Source organism: Gracilinanus agilis, chromosome 6 (assembly GCF_016433145.1).
Source record: "Gracilinanus agilis isolate LMUSP501 chromosome 6, AgileGrace, whole genome shotgun sequence".
Taxonomy (NCBI): Eukaryota; Metazoa; Chordata; class Mammalia; order Didelphimorphia; family Didelphidae; genus Gracilinanus; species Gracilinanus agilis.
In genome coordinates this window covers 44,868,959-44,892,475 of record NC_058135.1, presented here as the reverse complement: position 1 = coordinate 44,892,475, position 23,517 = coordinate 44,868,959, and the positions used below count along the sequence as shown (strand labels likewise).

The following is a 23,517-nucleotide window of genomic DNA, read 5'->3' as shown; positions in this document are numbered from 1 at the left end:
AAATGAATTGAATATATAAGAATACAAATCATTTCCCAATTAATAAATGGTTAAAGGATATGAAAGGCAGTTTTGAAATGAAAAATTAAAGCTCTTTAGTCAGGAAAAAATGCTCTAAATCATTATTAATTAGAGAAATGCAAATTAAAACAACTCTGAGGTACTACCACACACTTATGAGATTGGCTATTATGAGAGAAAGGAAAATGACAAAACTTGGAGGAGAAATTGGAACACAAGTGCAATGTTGGGGGAATTCTGAACTGATTCAATCATTTTAGAGAACAATTTGAATCTATGCCCAAAGGACTATAAAATAGTACATATCCTTTGATCCAGCAATACTAGGTTTACATCCCAAACAGACAAAAAATAAAAATAAAAAGGGGAAAGACCTATATGTACAGAATATTTAAAGCAGCTCTTTTTGTCAGAGCAAAGAATTGGAAATATCCATCTATTGGGGAAAGACTAAGTTATAGTAAACGAATGAAATGGAATACTATTATGCTGTAAGAAATGACAAACTATAGTCGCTCAAAAAACTTGAAAAGACTTACATAAACTGAAGTAGAGTGAAACAGAGAGAAGTAGAGTGAAATAAGCAGAGCCAGGTGAACACTGTACACAGTAACAGAAATACTGAACGATGAAGAGCTCTGAATAACCTAGGTATTCTCAGCAATAAAATGAACCAAAACTGTCTCAAAAGACTCACAATTTTAAAATGTCATCTGCTTCCAGAGAAAAAAGAACTGATAGATTCTGAATCCAGATCAAATTAATTTTTTTCACTTTCTGAATTTTTTTAATCTGAGTTTCCTTCCACAAAAGGATTAATATGGGAATACATTTTGCATGATGGCAAATGTAAAACTTATATAAGATTTCTTATCATCTCAAACTGGGAGGATGTTGGGGGAGATGGAGAGGAAGGGAGAGAGAGAATTCAAGACTAAATATTCTTTGAATATTTTTTTAAATGTTTTACATGTAATTGGGGATCGATTAAATTAAAATTTAAAAGGATTTAAATTTCTTGTGAAAAAGAGGTGCATTTGCAAATGACATTTGGCATATAGTGTTTAATAAAAGTTTTTTTCCATTCATTCATTCATTCATTCATTCATCCATTTCATTCATTTATTTTCATGTCCCACTCTATTCCTTCTTATCCCATAACATAGAATATCATATAGCATACATTATAGATCATATTGTAGATTTACAACTAAAAAGAGACCACCTAGGCCATCTAATCCAAACTTTTTGTTTTATAGAAAAGGAAACTGAGGCTAAGATCACACAAGTGATCAGCACCAGAGGTAGGATTTCAACTACTATATTCTGACTCTAGAACCAGTGCTTCTTGTTCCATCTTAAAAAAAAAACTTCACTTGTTTTAATTTCCTCCCTCCATTCATAATCTCCCTTACACCCCACCTTACTCTTTAAGTTAGAAAATCCCTACAATGTCCCTCCCTCCTCTTCCTCTCCTCTTTTCTTTCTTTCACTTCCTTTATCATTCCTTTCATTCTTCTCCAATTTCTTCATCTCTTGACTTTCTCCCTCCACTAATGAGTGTAAAATTATGCAAGACAGGAAGAGCTTTGATGTTTATAGAAACTATAAGTACCCAGGTGGTTTCCTTTTCAGCAAGACAGTCAGAAGATTTTGACTTCTATCCTGTACTTTTGAGGTAGAAAGATGGAGCGAGCAAAATGTTCTGCGGAAACTGCTGGCAAGGTAAGTAGACAGTATATCTCTAGAAGTTATTTTTCACATTTCAGATTTATAAAGTGATAGCAAAATGTATTATCTCATTAACTGAAGAACTTAATCGTATGAAATCATATTATATGACTCATATATGCAAGTATTTCCTATTCATGCATTGATGTATTCCTGATCATTTTTCATGAGTCAAATTATTATAAGATATGTATTTCATTGCAATAAAAGCTTTTGCTACTTAGAGGAAGACTTTAATAAATTCTTTATGTTTTTAAATCTAATAATCTCTAATTTGCATTGCTTTCAAGAGATGTCACTTAGAAGGCTAGGTCTAGAGTCAGAAAGATCTGTGTTTGAACCTTATCATACATACTAATGATATATCAAAGGATGTATCACCTCGTGGCTCAGAGCACCAGGCAAGATAGAGTGGAAAGAGTGATAAATTTGAATCAGAAGCCCTTGGCATCAAATCCTGGCTCTGTTACTCACTAGCTTTTTGACAGTAGACCTCACTCTTCTCATCTGTAAAATGAAAGAAGGTATTAGACAAATTCTAAGGGTCCCCTCCAGTTTTATTGTTGTTATTGTTTGATCCTTCTTCACTGGTGTCCAACTTTTCATCACCCTTTTGGGGGTTTTCTTGGCAGAGAAACTGAAGTGCTTTGCTATTTCCTTCTCTAGCTCATTTTAACAGATAAGGAAAATGAAACAAATAGCTATAAATGACTTCCCAGAGTCATACAGCTTTTAAGTGTCTCAGGACAGATTTAAAATAAGGATATTTTAAGCTACAGTAAAGTTTCTGATATGCTTTAGTGGAAGGAATTTGCACACTGGGAGTTGCCTGCAAGGATAAAATCACAGATCAGTCCACTCTCACCAAACTTCTACAAAAATTATTATTCAGGAAGTCAGTAAGAAATTTATTAGACATAGGCAGTTTTGGTCATAATAAGTTTAAGAATGAACCTTAATGTTATAAGGAAACAAGACAGGAATAAAAGGTTCACAAGTGGTCCTGCCCTAGGAGAAGAGAAAGGGAAAAATAAAATTCTGAATACTTTTTAGGGGATTGCTTTTTCCAATGAAAAGATAACATCTATATGTTTATAATTGTACTATGGTGATGAATTCCTGTTGCTTCAATTTGAAAATGAGGTAAGAACTAGCAATCATCCTGCAGAAATCTAGATTCTCATTTCTGCTCCCTTGTATACTCCCTTGTAGCTTAGTAAAAGAACAATTGACATTTATATAGCACTTTACAGTTAACAAAGACATTTCTGAACACATTATTTACTTGTGACAATTCTGTTGTCATGAAGGTGACTTGGATTAATAAAATCTGAACTCAAATCATATTAACATCTCTCTGCCTCAGTTTCCTCCTCAATAAAATGAGGATAATAATTGCACCCACATCCTAAGTTTGTTGTAATAATCAAAGGAAATTAGGAAAGCACTTAGCACAATACTTGGCATGTAGTAGGCACATAATAACTATGTTTCCTTCCTCCAGACCTTTATTTTTATATTTGCCCAAATTATATGAGTGTGGTATATGAGTGAGAAGGAATAATATTGTGGCATAAGCACAATGCATTCAGAAAAACCTGGGGAGACTTAAATGGACTAATGCAAAGTCAAAACAGTAAAACCAGGAGAAAATTGTACATGATACAGTAGTATTATATGATATCGAATTGAATAATTTAGCTATTCTCAGCAATACAATAATCTGAGCTAATTCTAAATGATTTATATTCAAAAATGCTATCCCGAGATGAACTAATAAGATGATGAATGTAGATTAAGAAATATTTGTTTTTACTTTATTAGTCTTTGGTTTGAGGCGGGGAACATTTTCTTTTACAGCTTGACTAGTATGGAAACGTTTTGCAAGACTACACATTTAAAATCTATAATAAATTGCTTTTCTTCTTGAGAAGGGGAAAGAAAGGAAGAGAGGGAGAGAATTTGGTACCTAAAATTTAAAAAAAAATGTTAAAAAATGTTGTTTACATGTAATTGAGAAAAAAAATAAAAATTTAAAACTGTATAGGTTAGAAAATGCTCCCCAGCTTGAACAAATACCAAGAGAAATAGCCAACATGCCTTTGGTGAAATATATGTCAGGTATAATTTTAGCCATATGTCAGGATCTTATTTTACTTTATTCATTTTTTATACTTTTAGGTTATCGTTTGCAGAGCAGCTATTGCCTGGACAATTAATGCTCCAATGTCTATTGAGGAGGTGGAAGTAGATCCGCCAAAGGCTGGAGAAGTTCGAATTAAGGTAAAGTTGTCATTTGTAATTATTACCTAATGATTAAAAACTAAATAGGAATATCAATGTCAGGAAATAAAGACTGAGGTTTTCATCTTTTACATGTATTTTTTCCATCCTTCAAAAGGCATGAAGCCTTTTCTTTCTCTTGACTACCACCCTTGAGGCCCTCTCTCTGAAACCAACTGATTTAAATTGCTCATCATTAAATAGCGTTGGGTTCAGCATTCTCTCAGTCAACCAATAGTAACATCTCCCTCTATATTAGACCAAGGGCCATCTTCTAGGGCCTTAACTAAAGAGGTACCACATGCCATTCAATCCATATCAAGAAACATGATGAAACACTTCTTTTTTGCAAGGTACTAAGAAATTTTAAAAAATACTTTAAAATAGCAAAATCTCTGCTAGCAAGGAACTGTCCCTCTCCTAGTAGGACACAACAATAAAGATGTAAATACAGGATAATGTCAGGTGGGAAAGACATGGAACACCAATAACCATAGGGGTGAGGAGAAGCTTCCCATAGAAAGTAACACCTCAAGTGAACCTTCAAGGAAGTGAAAAATTTGGAAAGATAGTGACAGATTGGGAAGAACTCCAAATTTGATTGCTTGCTTTATTCTCTGAAAAAAAATTTCCCTTCAACTTTATTATAATACCTTGAGTTCTGCCATATCATCCTCACTGGCATGTTGCTACTGTTCTTTAGGGGGAAAAAATAGAAACAATGCAAAAATGCATTCTCAAAGGTATCTATGCTCTTGGTTTACAATTAACAATTGCTTCATTAAATCATCTTTTGTTGGTAAATATCAATTTTCTTCCCATAAATCCTCCACTAACTTTTCCAAGCCCTAATCTTTTCCACTATTCTCTATCTCAGCTTCTATTAATATGCTGCTAAATGATGCTATAGAAATGATGTAATTGTTCATGAGACCACTGCAAATTTCTATTAGCTAATCTCAATTGGGCAGTCAATAAAGTAAGGCCATCCTCCCTAATCGTTTCACTCTGTTCACACAGTGACTATTATTCACTATTTCACATTTTATCAAACTTTCCATCCTCTCAGCTAAGAACTGGTCCAAAGGTTGTAGGATTTAAATTAATGCCTAATACTTCCAGTATTATTTTTTATAAAGTTTATTATCTGACAAAATAGAACCACGTGATTAAGTTTTTCTACCTGCTCAAAAATCCCCACTCTACCAAAGCAGCAACAGAAAGAAAAGAGAGCAAGAGGCAGGACTACACTTAATTTATATCCTGTCTACACCAGTACATAATGGAAGGAAGTGAGCAGGGTGCTGGGAATCATAGTTTTGCTGGGGATCATAGTTTTTAGGGTAACAGATTCTAATTACACAAGATTCAAAGAGGTCCAAAGACAATTACATCTTCTATTATTGGTTCCCAATTTGTCATAGTGAATGTAAGTATACAAATTCTAAATAATGTATATATGTGCATACACGTACATACATATGCAAACTGCCAGAAATATCAATTCAACTCTCCTCATCTGTTCAAATTTTCTATGGAAAACTGACAAGATAAGATATTGTGGTTCTGGGATGGAATAACCATTATCCAGTCAATGAATTTGCATAGATAGAATTTTTATCCAGCTTTTTTACTGCAAAAATTAAAGGAGATAAACAACAGAAAACAGAAAAAAAAAACACAACAGTAGAATGGAATTCTGCCTCAACAGGTTGAGGCACTATGAGGAATCAAACCTCTCAGAGCCTTTTGTAAAAATGAGAGTAATAATCACAGAGTTGTTGTTGAGATAAGTACTTAGCAAATATGAAAAACCTCATGATATATGAGTTGCTCCTATATCTTTTGCCCTCTCCAAACACCAAAACGTAAGAATTCACTTTGCTGGATTCCCAAGTTTTACAAATTGATATGAATAGAATAATAAGGAGGATTATTTGTGAGGAATTTTTATCATAAATGTGTGATCCAGATTAAATTGCTTACCATCTCCTTGAGAGGGGAGAGAAGGGAGGAAGGGAGGTAATCTGGGTCTTACAATTCTGGAAAACATATGTTGAAAATTGTTATTACATGTAATTGAGAAAATAAAATAGCTTTAAAATAACTTTTTATTGTATTATACAAGTATACATTCTACTAGGCTTCCAAGAAAGTTTAATATTATATAAAGAAAATATTCTTCTGTATTTGATGTCATTTAATTGTCATGCAGATTGTTTCTTCAGGGATCTGTGGTTCAGATAATCACATATTGCAAGGAAAACTCAAAATACCTTTACCTGCAATTTTGGGACATGAAGGAGCTGGGATTGTAGAAAGCATTGGAGAAGGTGTGAGCAATGTGAAACCAGGTGAGAATGTAGTCCAACGTGGTGTCTGATATTAGAAGCTTTTCCTTCCCATTCCTATACAAAAATGATCAACTTCTCTACAAAAAAAGGAAGGGAAATTTGAATTCAGTTAACAAGTACATACAGATAATATATGATTTAGATCTATGAAGGATTTAGAAAGATTGCAAAATCCTCCACTAAGTATAAACTTCCCCAAGCATAAGAAGTACATATGTCTTAGCTTTGTGTCCAAGTACAAGGTCTTAGAGTCAAAAGATATAAAGACTGTGCCCCTTGGACAAAGAACTCTGGGTACAAGTGAAGCAAGGACCGATCTGCGGTTCCATGAGTGAATAATGAAAGAAGCTGAGGCATAGAATTTAAAATAGGCCTTGGAGAATGGCGCCTAGATCATAGTAATCTCTGAAGTTCCCTCTTCTGGAGACATAGGCAAGACATGGGAAAATCAGGAAACATGTAAGGACAACTAATTGGTGAATGGAAACTGTCAAATTTGGAGTAAGGAAGACCTGCATTCAATAGTTTCATACACTAGCTGTATGACTAAGTCACTTAGCCAGTTTCCTCAGCTGCAAAATGGGAATAATAATAGACCTATCTCACAGATGTGATCAAATGAGACAATATTCATAAAGGACTTAGTAAAATGCCTGCTATAAAATAGGTACTTAATAAATGCTTCTTCTCTTCTCAAATGTCTCATGAAAGGAAATAGCTTAAGACTTGTCTGATAATAAAAAGTCAAAAGCAAAATCAAATGTGTTCACCTGAAGAAAGAGAGAAGTAGAGATCCATAGCAGAACTGTGATTTCCTGTGAGTAAAACTGGGACAGCAAGGGAGTGCAGGGGTTAGAGGGTTGGCCCTGAAGACAGGATAGCTCATCTTTTAGAGTTCAAATCTGGCCTCAGACCCTGGGCAAGTCAGTTAACCTTTGTGACCCTGGGCAAGTCAGTTAACCCCAATTGCCTAGCCCTTACCACTCTCCTACCAATACTCACTATTAATTCTAAAACAGGAAAGAAAGGAAGAAAGGAAGGAAGGAAGGAAGGAAGGAAGGAAGGAAGGAAGGAAGGAAGGAAGGAAGGAAGGAAGGAAGGAAGGAAGGAAGGAAGGAAGGAAGGAAGGAAGAAGAGATGAGATGAGATGATGAGATGAGATGAGATGAGATGTGCTGGTCAGTATCATGAAATGCTGCGGATGGGTCAGGGAAAATATGGATTAAGCACAGACCACTAGATTTGGCAAGTAAAGAAACAGTTTAGGAGATAGAAGATTCGGTTCAGTGATGAGTTTGGGAGCCAAATTCCAAGAGATTGAAATGTGAGTGATGACACCAAGGAACTTATGAGAAAGAACACTGTCCACATCCAGAGAAAGGACTGTAGGAGCAGAAATGCAGAAGAAAAATATAAGATCAATCATATGGTCCAATGGGGATATGATTGGGATTTGGGCATTAAAATAGCACTCTATTGCAAATATTAATAATATGGAAATAGGTTTTGAACAATGATACAAGTATAACCCAGTGGGATTGCTTGTCAGCTCAAGGAGGGGGAGGGAAGAGGGGAGGGAAAGAACATGAATCATGTAACCATGGGAAAATATTCTAAATAAATAAATTTTTTTTAAAAAAAAAGAAAGAAAAGTGAGTGATGGGGAGAGGAAATGGAGGCCAAAGAATGTAAATGGTTTTGTCTTTTACTGTGAAAGAGAGGAGGGGTAAAGAAGGACAGTTTGAGGAGATGGTAAAGTATGGACTTATTTTAAATGGGGGAGATTTGGCAATGTTTAACAGGGAATAAGTCAATTGATGAGGAAAGACTGAAGATTATTTAGTGAGGGTCTACGAATGAATTTAAGGGAAAGTAATCAACTGATACAGGTCTGAATAAGATGAAGGGTACAAATATAGGGATTAAAAGAGCACCTTTTTTATAACTTTTAACTTTTCCTTTTTATTCTAAAATTTAAAATATCAATAAGCAAAATTTTGACATACATGTAAGAACAAAAAACAAGATTAAATAAAACATTAAACATTTGCTATGCATAGTTTTTTAAAGTGTATTATAGAGAAGCAGAAAAAAGGAATTCAAAACCATGAGTCTCTAACTCAAAAAGAAATTTCCTCAGGGAGTATAGGGTAGTTATTCTCCTGAGGATAGTAGGAGAGTTATTATCAACATTCTTGAGTATATGATAGTTTTGAAAACCGTTAAGATGCCAAGGAATTGACATCCATACAACCAACAACTTCTCTTACATTCACGTAGTCATTTGCGTGATCCAGGCCAAGAGGAAAATTGCTTCTTCCTAGCAAAGACCATTCACATCATTAACTATAGTTATGTGACAAGCTTTCATGCCAACTTTGTGAGTTATTTTTATAAAATCCAACCTACTCAATTATCCACATTTTATTTTGATGCTATTCAGTTTTTCTCTCTTTCCAAAGTGATTATGATTTTTTTTCTATTTCCTCCCTCAGGAGATAAAGTCCTAACACTTGCTATACCTCAATGCCGAAAATGTGACTCGTGCTTGCATGCCAAAGGCAACTGTTGCTTGAAGGAAGAGTAAGTGTTCTCCTATCACAGTGATGGGCAACCTTTTGAGCTTGGTGTGTCAAAATTTGCCAAAAAAATGAGCATAACTCAGGTGGTGTGTCACTTTGAGAAAAAAACCATAGTTTCACAATATTTATAGTTTAAATAACAAAAATGTATCATTGTAATACATAACTGTATTTAATAAACCAAAATAGGTAAATTAATATAGGTAGAATTGTCATCTATAGTGCACAGAGTGTCTACACTACACTACAGCAAATGTTTCATCCTCGGCATGTAACCCCATACTTCTCTGTATGCAGCCACATGTCATCGAAAATGGCTACATGTGTCAGTGCTAACACGTGTGTTGTGAGGAAGTTTACTAAATTATTATTTAGGAGACCTAGCAGGCAGGGCTGGAGAATTCTAAATGGAATGAGGAAGCAGGAAGTTTGGCCTCTCTCTCTGAGATGGACTCCATGGTGGTTGGGACAAGCTGTAACTGACCCTGGGAGACCTCAGAGGAAGTGGATTTTGTACCCTGATTCCCTGATATCCAGAAGGAGGATTTTGCCTGTGGAGGTTAGGTAGAGACTATAAATCTAACCTGAATTGCTGGTCAGCTCAGGTTGGTTTAGCTCCCTGACTTACCCAATTGAAGGGGTACTGGCTGAAGATCTGGGAAAGCTGTACCATGCTGGAGTGAGACAGGACTCTGCAGTGAGGATATCCCACTTTCCTTCCTGATCTCCATTGTGCCCTGTCCTGCTTTAGATTTAGTTCAGTGTAGATAAGTCCCTCCCCTGACCCTGTGGTTTGCCCATAGTCTGGAAGTATAGAAACCCCTATTCCCATCCTTTAGACCATAGTTCCCTTAATCAAATTTGTTTACAAGCCTCCTTGTCATTTGCTTGCTGGTTTTCACAGACCTCTTGTCTAGGTGGAGCAGGGTGACAGGGCCTAATTGCCACTCCTGTCAACAGTCATTTCCCTTAACAGCTAAACCCAGTTTCCCTAACTTGTTTGGTCCCACCTATTGTCCATTCCTATCTCCTACTCACCCTTCTGAACCCACATATAATATTTAACTTAACTCACCTGGTTTTCCCCATAAGACTTGTGTCATAGGTTTGTCATCACTGTCCTATCACTACTTCTGTTTACATTTTTACCCAGAGTTGATGGCTCTCATTTCTCTTTTTGTGAATCTTGTTCCCCTTGGACTAGTGTCTGTCATCCAGTTGGACTGATGCTTGATGGTACCAGCAGATTCACTTGCAGAGGGAGGAAACTGTATAACCTTTTTGGAACAAGTACATTCACTGAATACACTGTGATGCATGAGATTTCAGTAGTAAAAATTGATGCTGCTGCACCCCTGGAGAAAGTCTGTTTATTCGCCTGCGCATTCCCCACAGGCTATGGATCTGCTGTTAACAAAGCAAGGGTGAGTATGTGTTGATGGTCTCTTGTATAAATGAAGATATCCCTAATCAATGCCAAGCCATGGCTGAACCAACCAAAATTTTCAAGCCAGTAGCTCGACTAAAGCAGACTGAGCAGAGAGTTTTTCCTCTTGAGGTGATGCGGGCATAGTGAACACTAAAGTCTCACTAGGATTTTGTGCTTCTTATGCTCAGGTTACCCCTGGTTCCACCTGTGTTGTCTTTGGGCTCGGAGGTGTTGGCTCTTCAGTTGTCCTGGGGTGCAAAACAGCTGGGGCTGCCAGGATCATTGGTGTTGACATCAATGAAGAGAAACTTGCCAGAGCAAAAGCTATTGGAGTCACTGATTGTCTGAATCCTCGAAACTTCAAGAAGCCCATCCAACAGGTGGTGGTGGAAATGACCGGATTTGGTGCTGACTTTAGCTTTGAGGCTATTGGGACTATCGATACCATGGTATGTTCTCTACAGGCACAGAAAGAAGGTGTTTTAAGTCAGCAAAGAACCACATATTAAACTAACTTAACTACCAAAAAAGAATTAAAAGAAAAAACAGCTAAACACCCATGAGAAGTTATATCTCTTTCAAGGTTCTGTGTAATGGGATGTTTTGAAATCCATGTAACCACCCATAGAACCAAGTAATATGGCATTATAATACACATGAAATAACTTTAAAAGAGTCCCAGATTTTAGAAAGGGCTATCTCCCACCTGTGGCATGGAAGAATTTATTATGTGGTCCAAAGGAAGGTAGAATAGATATCTCTTGACTTTTTCTTCCCAGCAAATTGGAAGTCTAATCCTTTCCCCTCTCTACAATAACGCATTCTATGAGGAAGGGGAGAGGATTTATTTCATAGCTTACTTCAGATCCCATGGAGCACAGTCCTAGTTCTAAATACAAAACTCCCCTAAAGTTTTGGTCCCAGGCACCCTGACTCCTCAGGGCTTCCATACTTGGTTGTCTGGCTACCCATTCCTCACTCTTCTGCTACACTCCTGGCTCCAAGGTCATCCATGGCTCAAACTCTTAATTCTATGAAGATCACCTCTGGTACCTGACAAGCAGCACAAAACAAACACCATCGGTCCCACTTCCTGGAGCTGGGATCAAAGAGAGGGAATAGAAGAAGAACTTCCTTTCCCTCTCAACTGTTCAGTTCATGGCATCCATGTAGGGCACAATGCATAAGGGTCATTGAAAAGTGTGGATGAAAAGGCAATCGAAAAGAGAATGAATATGTGAGTCTTGTCAAATTTAAAGAAACAGACAGCCGGGGCAGTAGGTGGCCCAGGTCTCTCACAACCTCTTATATTCTTTGTCTCATGTTGTCCCTCTTTCACTCTGTCTTGTATGGACTTTCTCTCTGTCTATCTAATGTGCATTTTCATGACCATTCATGAACTTGCTGTTTCTATCACCTTCTATTTCTCTCTACTTGTCTTTATATCTCTGTTTCTCTCTTTCTTCCTGACCCCTCCTGTCAAGAGCAAGAAATGTAATAGAAGAAAAAAGGAAGGAAAACTAAAGGGAAAGGAATAAAAATAAGATCCAATGAGACAGACAGACACAGAACACACAAAAGGAGAAAGAAGCAGAGAGAAAAAGAGTTCCAAAAAATATAGAAAAAATAGGCACACGTGGTATGAACTATAACAAATCTACATTATATGCTTCAAGCAAATTAAGATACAGAAAAATAAAGAGATAATAAAAATTATTTAAAGATCTATTTTCTTCATAATAAGTGAAATGAGGGATAAAACAAAAGAGAAAGGAAGAGAAGTGACAAGGGATAGGCCAAAGGAAACTTCAACTCCTATGGCACATTACACTAAACAAGAAGATGGGAATTTATGATACAATCCAACTCATATGGCTCAGAGGAATATGACTTAGGCTTAAACTAGACCAGTGATTCCCAAAGTGGGCGCGACAGCAATCCAGGGGGGTGGTGATGGTCACAGGTGCATTTGGGGGTGGTGAATAACTGTAAGGGGGCGGTGATAGTATGTGACAGGGGGTGCTAAGTAATATTTTTTCTTGAAAGTCGGCGGTAGGCCAAAAATGTTTGGGAACCACTGCACTAGACATTAAAAGTCAATTGACTCCCAGAGTTGTGAGATCCATAGTGGAACTTTGTGTGACCCAGAGATGTGACTAAAGGACTCATGATTGTATTGTTGACTCTAGGTTGCTGCTCTGGAATCCTGCAACCTGAGTTATGGTGTCTGTGTGATTATTGGAGTGCCACCAGAAAAATCCCAACTCGCCTTTGAACCAATGCAGATACTTTCTGGCCGGATACTGACAGGATGCTTTTTAGGAGGTAGGAAGAAAACTTGAAATGAATAGGGGTCTTAACACTATCAGATCTCTTTGAATTTTCCAGAAACTTGGGCAACATACATCTTCCTCACTAGGAAATACTGAAATAGCAGCTAACATTTACAGAATGAGAGAGGAATAAAGTTGATTACTTAACCAATAAGTATTTCTTTTTTAAAAAACATTTATTAATATTCATTTTAACATGGTTACATGATTCATGCTTCTACTTTCCCCTTCACCCCCCGCACTCTCCCCACCCATAGCCAATGCACATTTCCACTGGTTTTAACATGTGTCCTTGATCAAGACCTATTTCCAAATTGCTGGTAGTTGCATTGGTGTGGTAGTTTCGAGTCCACATCCCCAATCATGTCCACCCCGACCCATGCGTTCAAGCAGTTGCTTTTCTTATATGTTTCCTCTCCTGCAGTCCTTCCTCTGAATGTAGGTAGCGTTCTTTACCATAAATCCCTCAGAGCTGTCCTGTGTCATTGCATTGCTGCTGGTACAGAGGTCCATTACATTCGATTTTACCACAGAATGTCAGTCTCTGTGTATAGAGTTCTTCTGGCTCTGCTCCTCTCACTCTGCATCAATTCCTGGAGGTCTTTCCAGTTCACATGGAATTCCTCCAGTTTATTATTCCTTTGAGCACAATAGTATTCCAACACCAGCATATACCACAATTTGTTCAGCCATTCCCCAATTGAAGGACATACCCTCATTTTCCAGTTTTTTGCCACCACAAAAAGCTCAGCTATAAATATTTTCATACAAGTCTGTTTATCTATGATCTCTTTGGGGTACAAATCCAACAATGGTATGGCTGGATCAAAGGTCAGGCATTTTTTTATAGCCCTTTGAGCATAGTTCCAAATTGCCATCCAGAATGGTTGGATCAGTTCACAACTCCACCAGCAATGCATTAATGTCCCAGTTTTGCCACATCCCCTCCAATATTCATTACTCTCCCCTTCTCTCATTTTAGCCAATCTGCTAGGTGTGAGGTGATACCTCAGAGTTGTTTTGATTTGCATTTCTCTAATTATTAGAGATTTAGAACACTTTCTCATGTGCTTGTTGATACTTTTGATTTCTTTGCCTGAAAATTGCCTATTCATGTCTCTTGCCCATTTATCAATTGGGGAATGGCTTGATTTTTTATACAATTGATTTAACTCCTGGTATATTTGAGTAATTAGACCCCTATCAGAGTTTTTTGTTATAAAGATTTTTTCCCAATTTGTTGTTTCCCTTCTAATTTTGACTACATTGTTTTTGTTTGTACAAAAGCTTTTTAGTTTAATATAATCAAAACCATTTAATTTACATTTTATAATTTTCTCTAACTCTTGTTTGGTTTTAAAATCTTTCCTTTCCCAGAGATCTGACAAGTATACTATTCTGTGTTCACTTAACTTATTTATAGTTTCCCTCTTTATATTCAAGTCATTCACCCATTCGGAATTTATCTTGGTGTAGGGTGTGAGATGTTGATCTCAACCTAATCTCTCCCATATTGTTTTCCAAATTTCCCAGCAGTTTTTGTCAAATAGTGGATTCATGTCCCAAAAGTTGGGCTCTTTGGGTTTATCATACACTGTTTTGCTGATATCATTTACCCCAAGTCTATTCCACTGATCCTCCCTTCTGTCTTTTAGCCAGTACCATATTGTTTTGATGACTGCTGCTTTATAGTATAGTTTAATATCTGGTACTGCTAGGCCCCCTTCCTTCACCTTTTTTTTTCATTATTTCCCTTGATATTCTTGATCTTTTGTTATTCCAAATGAAATTTGTTATAGTTTTTCCTAATTCAGTAAAGAAGTGTTTTGGTAGCTTGATAGGTATGATGCTAAATAGGTAAATTAATTTGGGTAAAATGGTCATTTTTATTATGTTAGCTCATCCTACCCATGAGCAATCAATGTTTTTCCAATTGTTTAGATCCAGTTTTATTTGTTTGAAAAGTGTTTTGTAGTTGTTTTCATATAATTGCAGTGTTTGTTTTGGTAGATAGATTCCTAAGTATTTTATATTGTCTAGGGTGATTTTAAATGGTGTTTCTCTTTCTACCTCTTGCTGCTCTGATGTGTTGGAAATATATAGAAATGCTAATGTTTTATGTGCATTTATTTTGTATCCTGCAACTTTGCTAAAGTTGTTGATTATTTCTACAAGCTTCTTAGTTGATTCTCTAGAATTTTTTAAGTAGACCATCATATCATCTGCAAAGAGTGATAGCTTAGTCTCCTCGTTGCCTATTTTGATACCTTCAATTTCTTTTTCTTCTCTAATTGCTACTGCTAGTGTTTCTAGTACTATGTTCAATAGTAGAGGTGATAATGGACATCTTTGTTTCACTCCTGATCTTATTGAGAAGGCTTCTAATTTATCCCCATTGCATATAATGCTTGTTGATGGTTTTAGGTATAATGTTTATTATTTTTAGGAAAGGTCCTTCTATTCCTATACTTTTTAGTGTTTTCAATAGGAATGGATGCTGTATTTTGTCAAGGGCTTTTTCAGCATCTATTGAGATAATCATGTGATTTTTGTTTGTTAAACTGTTGATATGGTCAATTATGTGGATGGTTTTCCTAATGTTGAACCATCCTTGCATTCCTGGTATAAATCCCACCTGATCATGGTGGATGATCTTCTTAATTACTTGCTGGAGTCTCTTTGCTATTCTATTTAAGATTTTTGCATCTATGTTCATTAGGGAGATTGGTCTGTAGTTTTCTTTCTCTGTTTTTGATCTACCTGGCTTTGGAATCAGTACCATATTTGTGTCATGAAAGGAATTTGGTAGGACTCCTTCTTTGCTTATCATATTAAATAATTTGTATAGTATTGGGATTAGTTGCTCTTTGAATGTCTGATAGAATTCACTTGTGAACCCATCAGGCCCTGGCGATTTTTTCTTAGGGAGTTCTTTGATGGCTTGTTCAATTTCTTTTTCTGATATGGGTTTATTTAGGTATTCTATTTCTTCTGCTGTTAATCTAGGCAATTTATATTTTTGTAAATATTCATCCATATCTCCTAAATTGTTATATTTATTGCCATATAATTGGGCGAAATAGTTTTTAATGATTGCCTTAATTTCCCCTTCATTAGAGGTGAGGTCTCCCTTTTCATCTTTGATACTGTCAATTTGGTTTTCTTCTTTCCTTTTTTTTATTAGATTGACCAGTACTTTGTCTGTTTTATCTGTTTTTTCAAAATACCAGCTTCTAGTCTTATTTATTAATTCAATAGTTCTTTTACTATAGATTTTATTAATTTCTCCCTTCATTTTTAGTATTTCTAATTTAGTTTTCATCTGTTTAATTAGTTCGCTTTCTAGTTTTTTGAGTTGTATGCCCAATTCATTAATCTCTGCCCTCCCTAATTTGTTAATATATGTACTCAAGGATATAAATTTCCCACTGAGTACTGCCTTGGCTGCATCCCACAGGGTTTGGTAGGATGTCTCATCATTGTCATTCTCTTCCATGAAATTGTTGATTGTTTCTATGATTTCTTCTTTGACTAATTGGTTTTGGAGAATCATATTATTTAATTTCCAATTAGTTTTTGATTTGCCTGTCCAGGTGCCCTTACTAATTATTATTTTTATTGCATTATGATCTGAGAAGGTTACATTTATTATTTCTGCTCTTTTGCATTTCTTTGCAATGATTCTATGCCCTATTACATGGTCAATCTTTGTGAATGTACCATGTGCAGCTAAAAAGAAGGTGTATTCCTTTTTATCCCTTTTTATTTTTCTCCACATATCAATTAAATCTAATTTTTCTAGGACTTCATTCATCTCTCTTACCTCTTTCTTGTTTATTTTTTGGCTTGATTTATCTAGATATTGAAAGAGGAATATTTAGATCTCCCACTAGTATGGTTTTACTATCTATTTCCTTCTTGAGCTCTGCCAGTTTCTCCTTTATGAATTTGGATGCTATGCTACTTGGTGCATACCTATTGAGCAGTGTTATTTCCTCATTGTTTATACTGCCTTTAATCAGGATGTAATGACCTTCCCTGTCTTTTTTTAATCATATCTATTTTTACTTTGGCTTTGTCAGAAATCATAATAGCCACTCCTGCCTTCTTTTTCTCTTTTGAGGCCCAAAAGACTTTGCTCAAGCCCTTAATCTTAAACTTGTGTATGTCCACCCGCCTCATATGTGTTTCTTGTAGTCAGCATATGATAGGATTTTGGTTTCTAATCCACTCTGCTATTTGCTTCTGTTTTATGAGCGAGTTCATCACATTCACATTCAGAGTTATAATTGTCAGTTGTGCATTCGCTGACATTTTTGAATCCTCCCCTCTTCCTACCCCCTTTTTCCTTATACTTTTTCCTTTTAAATTAGTGGTTTGCTATTGAGCCGGTATCCCTTATCCCCTCCCTTGATTAACTTCCCTTTCTACCCCCTCCCTTATTATTCCCCTCTTTTTATTTTTAAAGGCCTAATGAATTCCCTCCCCCTTCTTCTCCCCTCCCTTTTTTGAACTCCCCAGTTCCCTGTTCCCCTTGATTTATCCCTTCTGACTTTCTCAGTAGGGTTAGATAGAGTTTTATATCCCAATGGATAATATAGCTACTCTTCCCTCTCCGGGTTGATTACACTGAAAGTAAGGTTTAAATATTACCTCTTAATGCTCTCTTCCTCTCCTTCTTATAATAGTATTTGTCCCCTCCCCTTCCCATTCCTTCATTGTGTATAATAGAATATCCTATTTTTCTTATTCACTCAAGTTTCTCTTGGTGTCCCCTACTACTCACCCCCCTCTTCCCCACCCCCCATATCATCTTAGACCATTTAATATTCCACCCTCTCTCTATAAATTATTCTTCTGATTACTATAATAGTGAATACTATAGTAGTGAATAGAGTTCGCTACAGAGAATTATACATAGCATTTCTCCACATAGGAATACAGATAATTAGATCTTATTGAAGCCCTTAAAGAGGCAAATTTAAAAATTATGAGTTTTCTTTCTTTCCCCTCTGTTTCTTATTTACCTTTTCATGTTTCTCTTGATTTTTGTGGTTGGATATCAAACTTTCCATTTAGTCCTGGTCTCTTTTGTGCAAATAGTTGGAAATCTTCAATTTTGTTGAATGCCCATACTTTCCCCTGGAAGTATATAGTCAGTTTCGATGGGTAGTTGATCCTGATTCTTCAATTTTTAATTCCTAAATTACATTCTCTAATCAGCAGATTCTACAAATCGGGGCTTGATTTATTATTTTCTTTATGGTCTAGGATGAATAAAATGTTGAAAACACAGATTAAACTTAAAATTGTATCCTCTACACATTTTCTGGAGAACTCATTATTAAACTTTTACAAGAAAATTCCTGACTAAAGGGCATTATTACAAGTGAAGCAGAGAGCAGCAAGGAGTATAAATATTCATTAAAATTAGAAACAACTTAAAGCTAGTCACTGTCAACCAAGGCTGTTATTAGTAAATGAACCAATCCACAAGTATTTACTGAATGACTATTATGGGATGCACACTGTACTAATCAATGGGGATACAAGGATAGAACTGAAAGATGGATCTCAAGAAGTTTGCAGTTATATGGAAAACCATATGTATAGATATCAATACAAAATATATACAAAGCAAATCCAAAGTAATTTCACTGGAAGCATGAATAAACCATAAGAACTGGGGAATGGGGGGACTGGAAAGTACTATTAGATAATATGCTAACAACTTTGAAGGAAGCTAGAGATTCTCAGAGGGGGAGGAGAAAAGGAGAGGATATTACAGGAATGGGAGAAAGTTCATGAAAATGCCAAGAGGGATAGATTATCCCTTAGAAAGGACAAAAAGTCAGCCAGATTGACTAAGCCACAGAGTTTGTGAAGGGAGAATTATTCTGAAAATTCTATATAATAAATCAGGAAATGTATGTTTATACCCAATTATGAAGAGCTTTAAATGACAAACAGAAATATAAATACGATCTATGAGGCTAAAGGGACCCACTGGATCTTCTTGAACAGAGATGTGACATCATCTGATTCATATTTCAGGGATATCACATTGTGAGCTATGGAGAAGATGGAACAGCATGGATGAGAAAAGACTTGAGGGAGGAAAACCAGTTAGAAGCTAAGAGGGATTCATAAGGACCTTCTAATCATATAGAACAAAGACATCAGAGTAAGAAAGCACAGTATGGCTATACAGCACAGTGAAGACTTCAGTTTGATTGCAGAGTTCATGTGTAAGGATGATGTGGCATGGCAGATAATGTGCTGAATTTGGAAGGAAAAAGACATAAGTGCAAACACTGCCTCAGACACTCCTCAGCCCTATGTGGCCCTGGACAACTCATTAAGTTCCTTAGGCTTCAGTTTATTCATTTGTAAAATGAGATGATCCTAATTAATGTAAACTAAACCAAGAACTGTGTAGGGCCTTGAATGATCAATTAAAGCATTTGATCTTTATTTAGCAGGTAATAAATAGGAAATCACTCGAAGTCTTTGAGAAGAGGAGTAAAAAAGGAAGACAAAAAGAAAGCTCTTACACTACAGTCAATGGATATTTCTGTGTTCAAAAGTCTACAGTACCAGAATTTACTAGATTCTTTGAGTTGGCCTTATTGTTTGAGCACTACTATGATCTATCTGTTCTTTTGCAGAATATAAAACCAGAGACTGTATTCCTATATTAGTGGCTGATTACATGAGAAAAAAAATTAATGTGGACCCACTGATAACCCACACACTGCCTTTCTTCAGAATCAATGAAGGATTTGAACTCCTCCGATCTGGAAAAAGGTAAGAGCTTTGTTTGGTATCTTTGTTCCTGATATTTACATGAAAAAAGAAAATAACAGTGAAAATGTGGAATTCCTTTTCACAAGATCCAAAATTAGTTAGAAAAATACAGAGAGGGTGGCCCTGGGGCAATGTGGCATCTGTTACTAACTTCACTACTATGAAATATAATAAAGTCTGTCCTTTAATCTCTCTATGTATCAGTTTTATCATTTAATACAAAGTATTCTTGAGAAGGTAAAATGAGTCAATAAAAATGAAAACAACTTGAAATTAAACATGATGTTTAAGTTCCGAATATTACTAATTTTCATGTTGCAATCCTCAGAGTATAAGGAATCAATGTTAAGCTTGCAATATTAATATTTCAAAGTCTGAAGTGTTAGGGATGGCTCAGTTCTAAAATTATTTCTAGGGCGTATGCAGAGATGGGAGGTTTGAAATGTAGGCTGGCAGCAGATTGTGAAGAATCTTAAATGGCAGGAAGAGAAGCATGAACTTTATTCAGTAGTCAATAAGGAGCCACAGAAGAGTTATAAGAAGAGGAGTTATGTGAGCATTTATACATTATTCAGGATGTCTATTGAAGAGTGGATTGGAAGAAGTGAATCTTGATTCCTCATCCATTCCCTGGGTTTATATTCAAAGAAATATTTTCATTTCATCTTTTCTGAAATGTGGTAGGACTTTTTCATTCAAGCATACACAGATGAAGGATAGGTAAGATTTTTTAAAATGGTGAGATAATGGCTATCCCAGGAAGAGGGAGTCAAAGAAGCAAAAAGTGGGATATATTTAGAAAAGGAGAAGTATGTAAGTTTGGTTGGATAACTAAAGGACAGTAGTGCAAAATATAGTCGGACAAAAAGGTTAAAGCCGAAGTATGAAGAGTGTTCACTGTCAAGCCCAGCAGACTGGGCTTTTATACGGAAAGTCCCCAAATGTAAGAAAACAAAATAATAATTTACATTTTTTGTATTTATATTTAACAAAAATATATTTTACCTTTTGAAGTAACTGTTGCCCTATCTTAGGAATTCTTTTAAAATGTTTTGTCCATTCCTACCTACTAATTGTTTTATGAAATGAATCTAGAGCATTAATAATTAAAGCCTGCAAAATTAGTTGACTTCCAGGGTCTTTGGTTTATAACAAATTAAGCCATTGACTTCCATACCAATGGAGGCTCTTTTTTTATACTGGCCTGTATTTCATCACTGTAAGGAATTCCAGGTTGGGCACACATATGCAACTTAGTGACTCCTCTGTACTGTAAGTTGTATTCTTTGAATGTTGCTAATGCCACTGGAAGGTTGACTAAATAGCTTGCCCATGATCACACAGTTAAAATGTGTCCAAGACAAGAATTAAAGAGGGCCTACAGTTACTGAGGAGCTCATAATATAATAAGAGAAACAATAGACAAATTACTAGCTAATCTCAGAGGGAATGCATGTGCATCGAGGGAGTTCCCAAAAGGCTTCTTTCAAAGGCTAGCTTTTAGTTGGAAATTTTTACTTGAATGGATCCAAGGAAGCCAGAAGGCAAAGATATGAAAGGAATGAACATCAGGGATGGGGGGAATAACCTGTGAAAATTCATAGCATTAAAAGACAGGATATCTTATAAGAACAGCAAAGAAGCCAGCGTTCCTGAAGAATAGAGTATGAGGGATGGAATAAACTATAAGAATACTAGCAAAATAACAGGGGGGTGGATTTTAAAATGCTTTAAATGCCAGAGGATTTTATATTTGGTCCTAGAAGCAATCAGAAGCCATTAGAGTTAATTGAATAGAGGGGTGACATGGAAAGACCTGCATTTTATGGAGGTCACTCTGACAGATGAAAGGAGAATAGATTAGTATGAGAAAAGACCTCATGAAGACAGACAAAACAGAAAGCTATTGCAACAGTCCAGGCATAAAGTGACGAGGGCCAATAACAGCCTGGAGGTAGTGTCAGAGAAAGGGGAGATATACAAGAAATGTTGTAAATGTAGAATTGACAAGATTTGGCAAAAGATTATAAGGAGAAGGCTGGTGGGATCAAGACAAGTCCAGGATGATGCCTACAAGTACAATCCTGGGTAAGTGGAAGGATGATGATACCCTCATCAGTTATAGAGAAGCTAGGAAGGGAGGAAAATTTGGAAGGAAAGAGGATTTCAGTTTTGGATGTGTTAAAATGTTCAGGACATCCAATTTAAAGTGTCCAATAGGAGATTGGAGGCTCAAGATAGGAGGTGAAGTAGATTTCTGAACCACCTGCTTAAGACAATGATTTCAACCTAAATCCAAATCACTTCAAGTCCTGTCCTTAATTTACTGAGTCATATTTCTACTTGGCAGCTAATTGGAAACTTTATCATATAACCTAATTCCTTCATTTTGTGGAAATTAGGTAGTGGGCTGAGGTAGGATAATCAGTGGATGCAGAAACAGAAATTCTGGGTTCAAATTCTCATTCATATACTTTCTGGCTATGTGAGGTTTACAAGTCACTCTAATGTCTCTGGATTTCCATTTTATAATTAGTAAAGTGGGAAGAATATGTTGATGTACTTCACAGAGTGGCAAAAATGCTTTGAAGGTCTCAATGTAAATGTGAATTGCTAATACTGTTATTAAATGATGAGCAAAACTAGAACCCAGAGAGATTCAATAAGCCACCCCAGGGCATCTAGCTAGCTAGCTAGAGGCAGAAGCAGCCAGGTTTGCAGACTCTCAGTCTAGTCCTCTTTCTACTCAACTTCCTCTGATTCCCAGTGATACATGATAATGCTACATCAAGCCAGTTATCTAGAAAACGTGGGATTTCTCTACAAGGGGAATTATGTAGAAAAGATGTAGGCAAAAATCCACGTACTGGAGAAACAACATTACTTGTGCCTCACTGACTGTGACCCAGTACCATTGCCATGGAGTAGGAAGGGCATCCTATTAGAAACTCAATAGTAAGATAAACAGGATGTTGTTTCTACCCTTGGAATGCTCAGACTTCCTTCCACATTGCTGGAATCCCAGGATCAGTGATATTCTCCCTAAAATGTTAATATAATATGAGATCTAGGTTGAGGATTACAGATGTTCTTCAATACAATATACATATTAGGAAGTTCCTCCACCCCTACAATTCTTCTATGATGTGTTATTGATCTGTGCAAAGATGTAAAATCAGAGGAAAGGGAAAGAAACAAGCCTTTAATTCTTTCCTCCCATTCTTGAAGTCAAAGCCAATGTTAGGTCTAAGTCCCCTGCTGTTCCCTCATCAGGTGGCAATATTAAGTGGAGATAGACCAGAAATGGAAGTGGAGGGCATGGGTGGTATGAACTATTTGATGAGACTTTTTTTAATATAACTTTTTTTTCTGTTAACTGGAATTCATCTTCTCTCCTTCCCACCCTGTTGAAAAGAAAAGAAAATCAAATCTCTTATAACAAAAAAATCATAAATGAAGGCATTTAGGAGACTCAGAGGGTTGAAAGCCAGCCTTACAGGTGGGAAGTACTGGATTCAAATCTTGTCTCAGATACTTTCTAGCTGTGGGACCCTGGGCAAGTCACTTAATCCTCATGATCTAATCCCTACCACTCTTTTGCCTTGGAAACAATACATGGTTTTGATTCTAAGACAGAAGGTAAAGGTTTAAAAAAATACATAGACAAGAAAAACAAATACCTCAATTGGCCATGTTCAGCAACATATGATTAAACAATGGTTTTTGCATTTCTGTATTTCAGCATTCGCTCTGTCTTATTGTTCTGAGGCCTTAGAGGATGAAAGGGGGATTGAAATCCAAGAAGACATCCTTTCTTGTTAGAGTGTCACCTTCTGGGAGCTTTCAAATATAACAGGACTGAAGTTGGAAATTTGGTACTTCCTAGTGTAAGAAATGGTATAAACTATTCTAAACATTATGCCATTAAAAGATGTTTGTTTTCTGTCTCTGTATGCAATTCAATTTGAGGTTTAAAA

At 36.2% G+C, this 23,517-nt stretch overlaps 1 protein-coding gene across 1 annotated transcript; it reads left to right on the top strand.

The window, feature by feature from the left end:
* Nucleotides 1-1,707: 1,707 nt before the first annotated feature.
* Nucleotides 1,708-23,307, top strand: LOC123250910 (alcohol dehydrogenase 1-like). Its single transcript, XM_044680009.1, has 9 exons — nucleotides 1,708-1,746; nucleotides 3,934-4,035; nucleotides 6,251-6,389; nucleotides 8,885-8,972; nucleotides 10,176-10,395; nucleotides 10,589-10,849; nucleotides 12,590-12,725; nucleotides 19,402-19,540; nucleotides 23,283-23,307. The coding sequence occupies exons 1-9, from the start codon at nucleotides 1,708-1,710 to the stop codon at nucleotides 23,305-23,307; spliced, it is 1,149 nt and encodes a 382-aa protein (XP_044535944.1).
* Nucleotides 23,308-23,517: the final 210 nt, after the last annotated feature.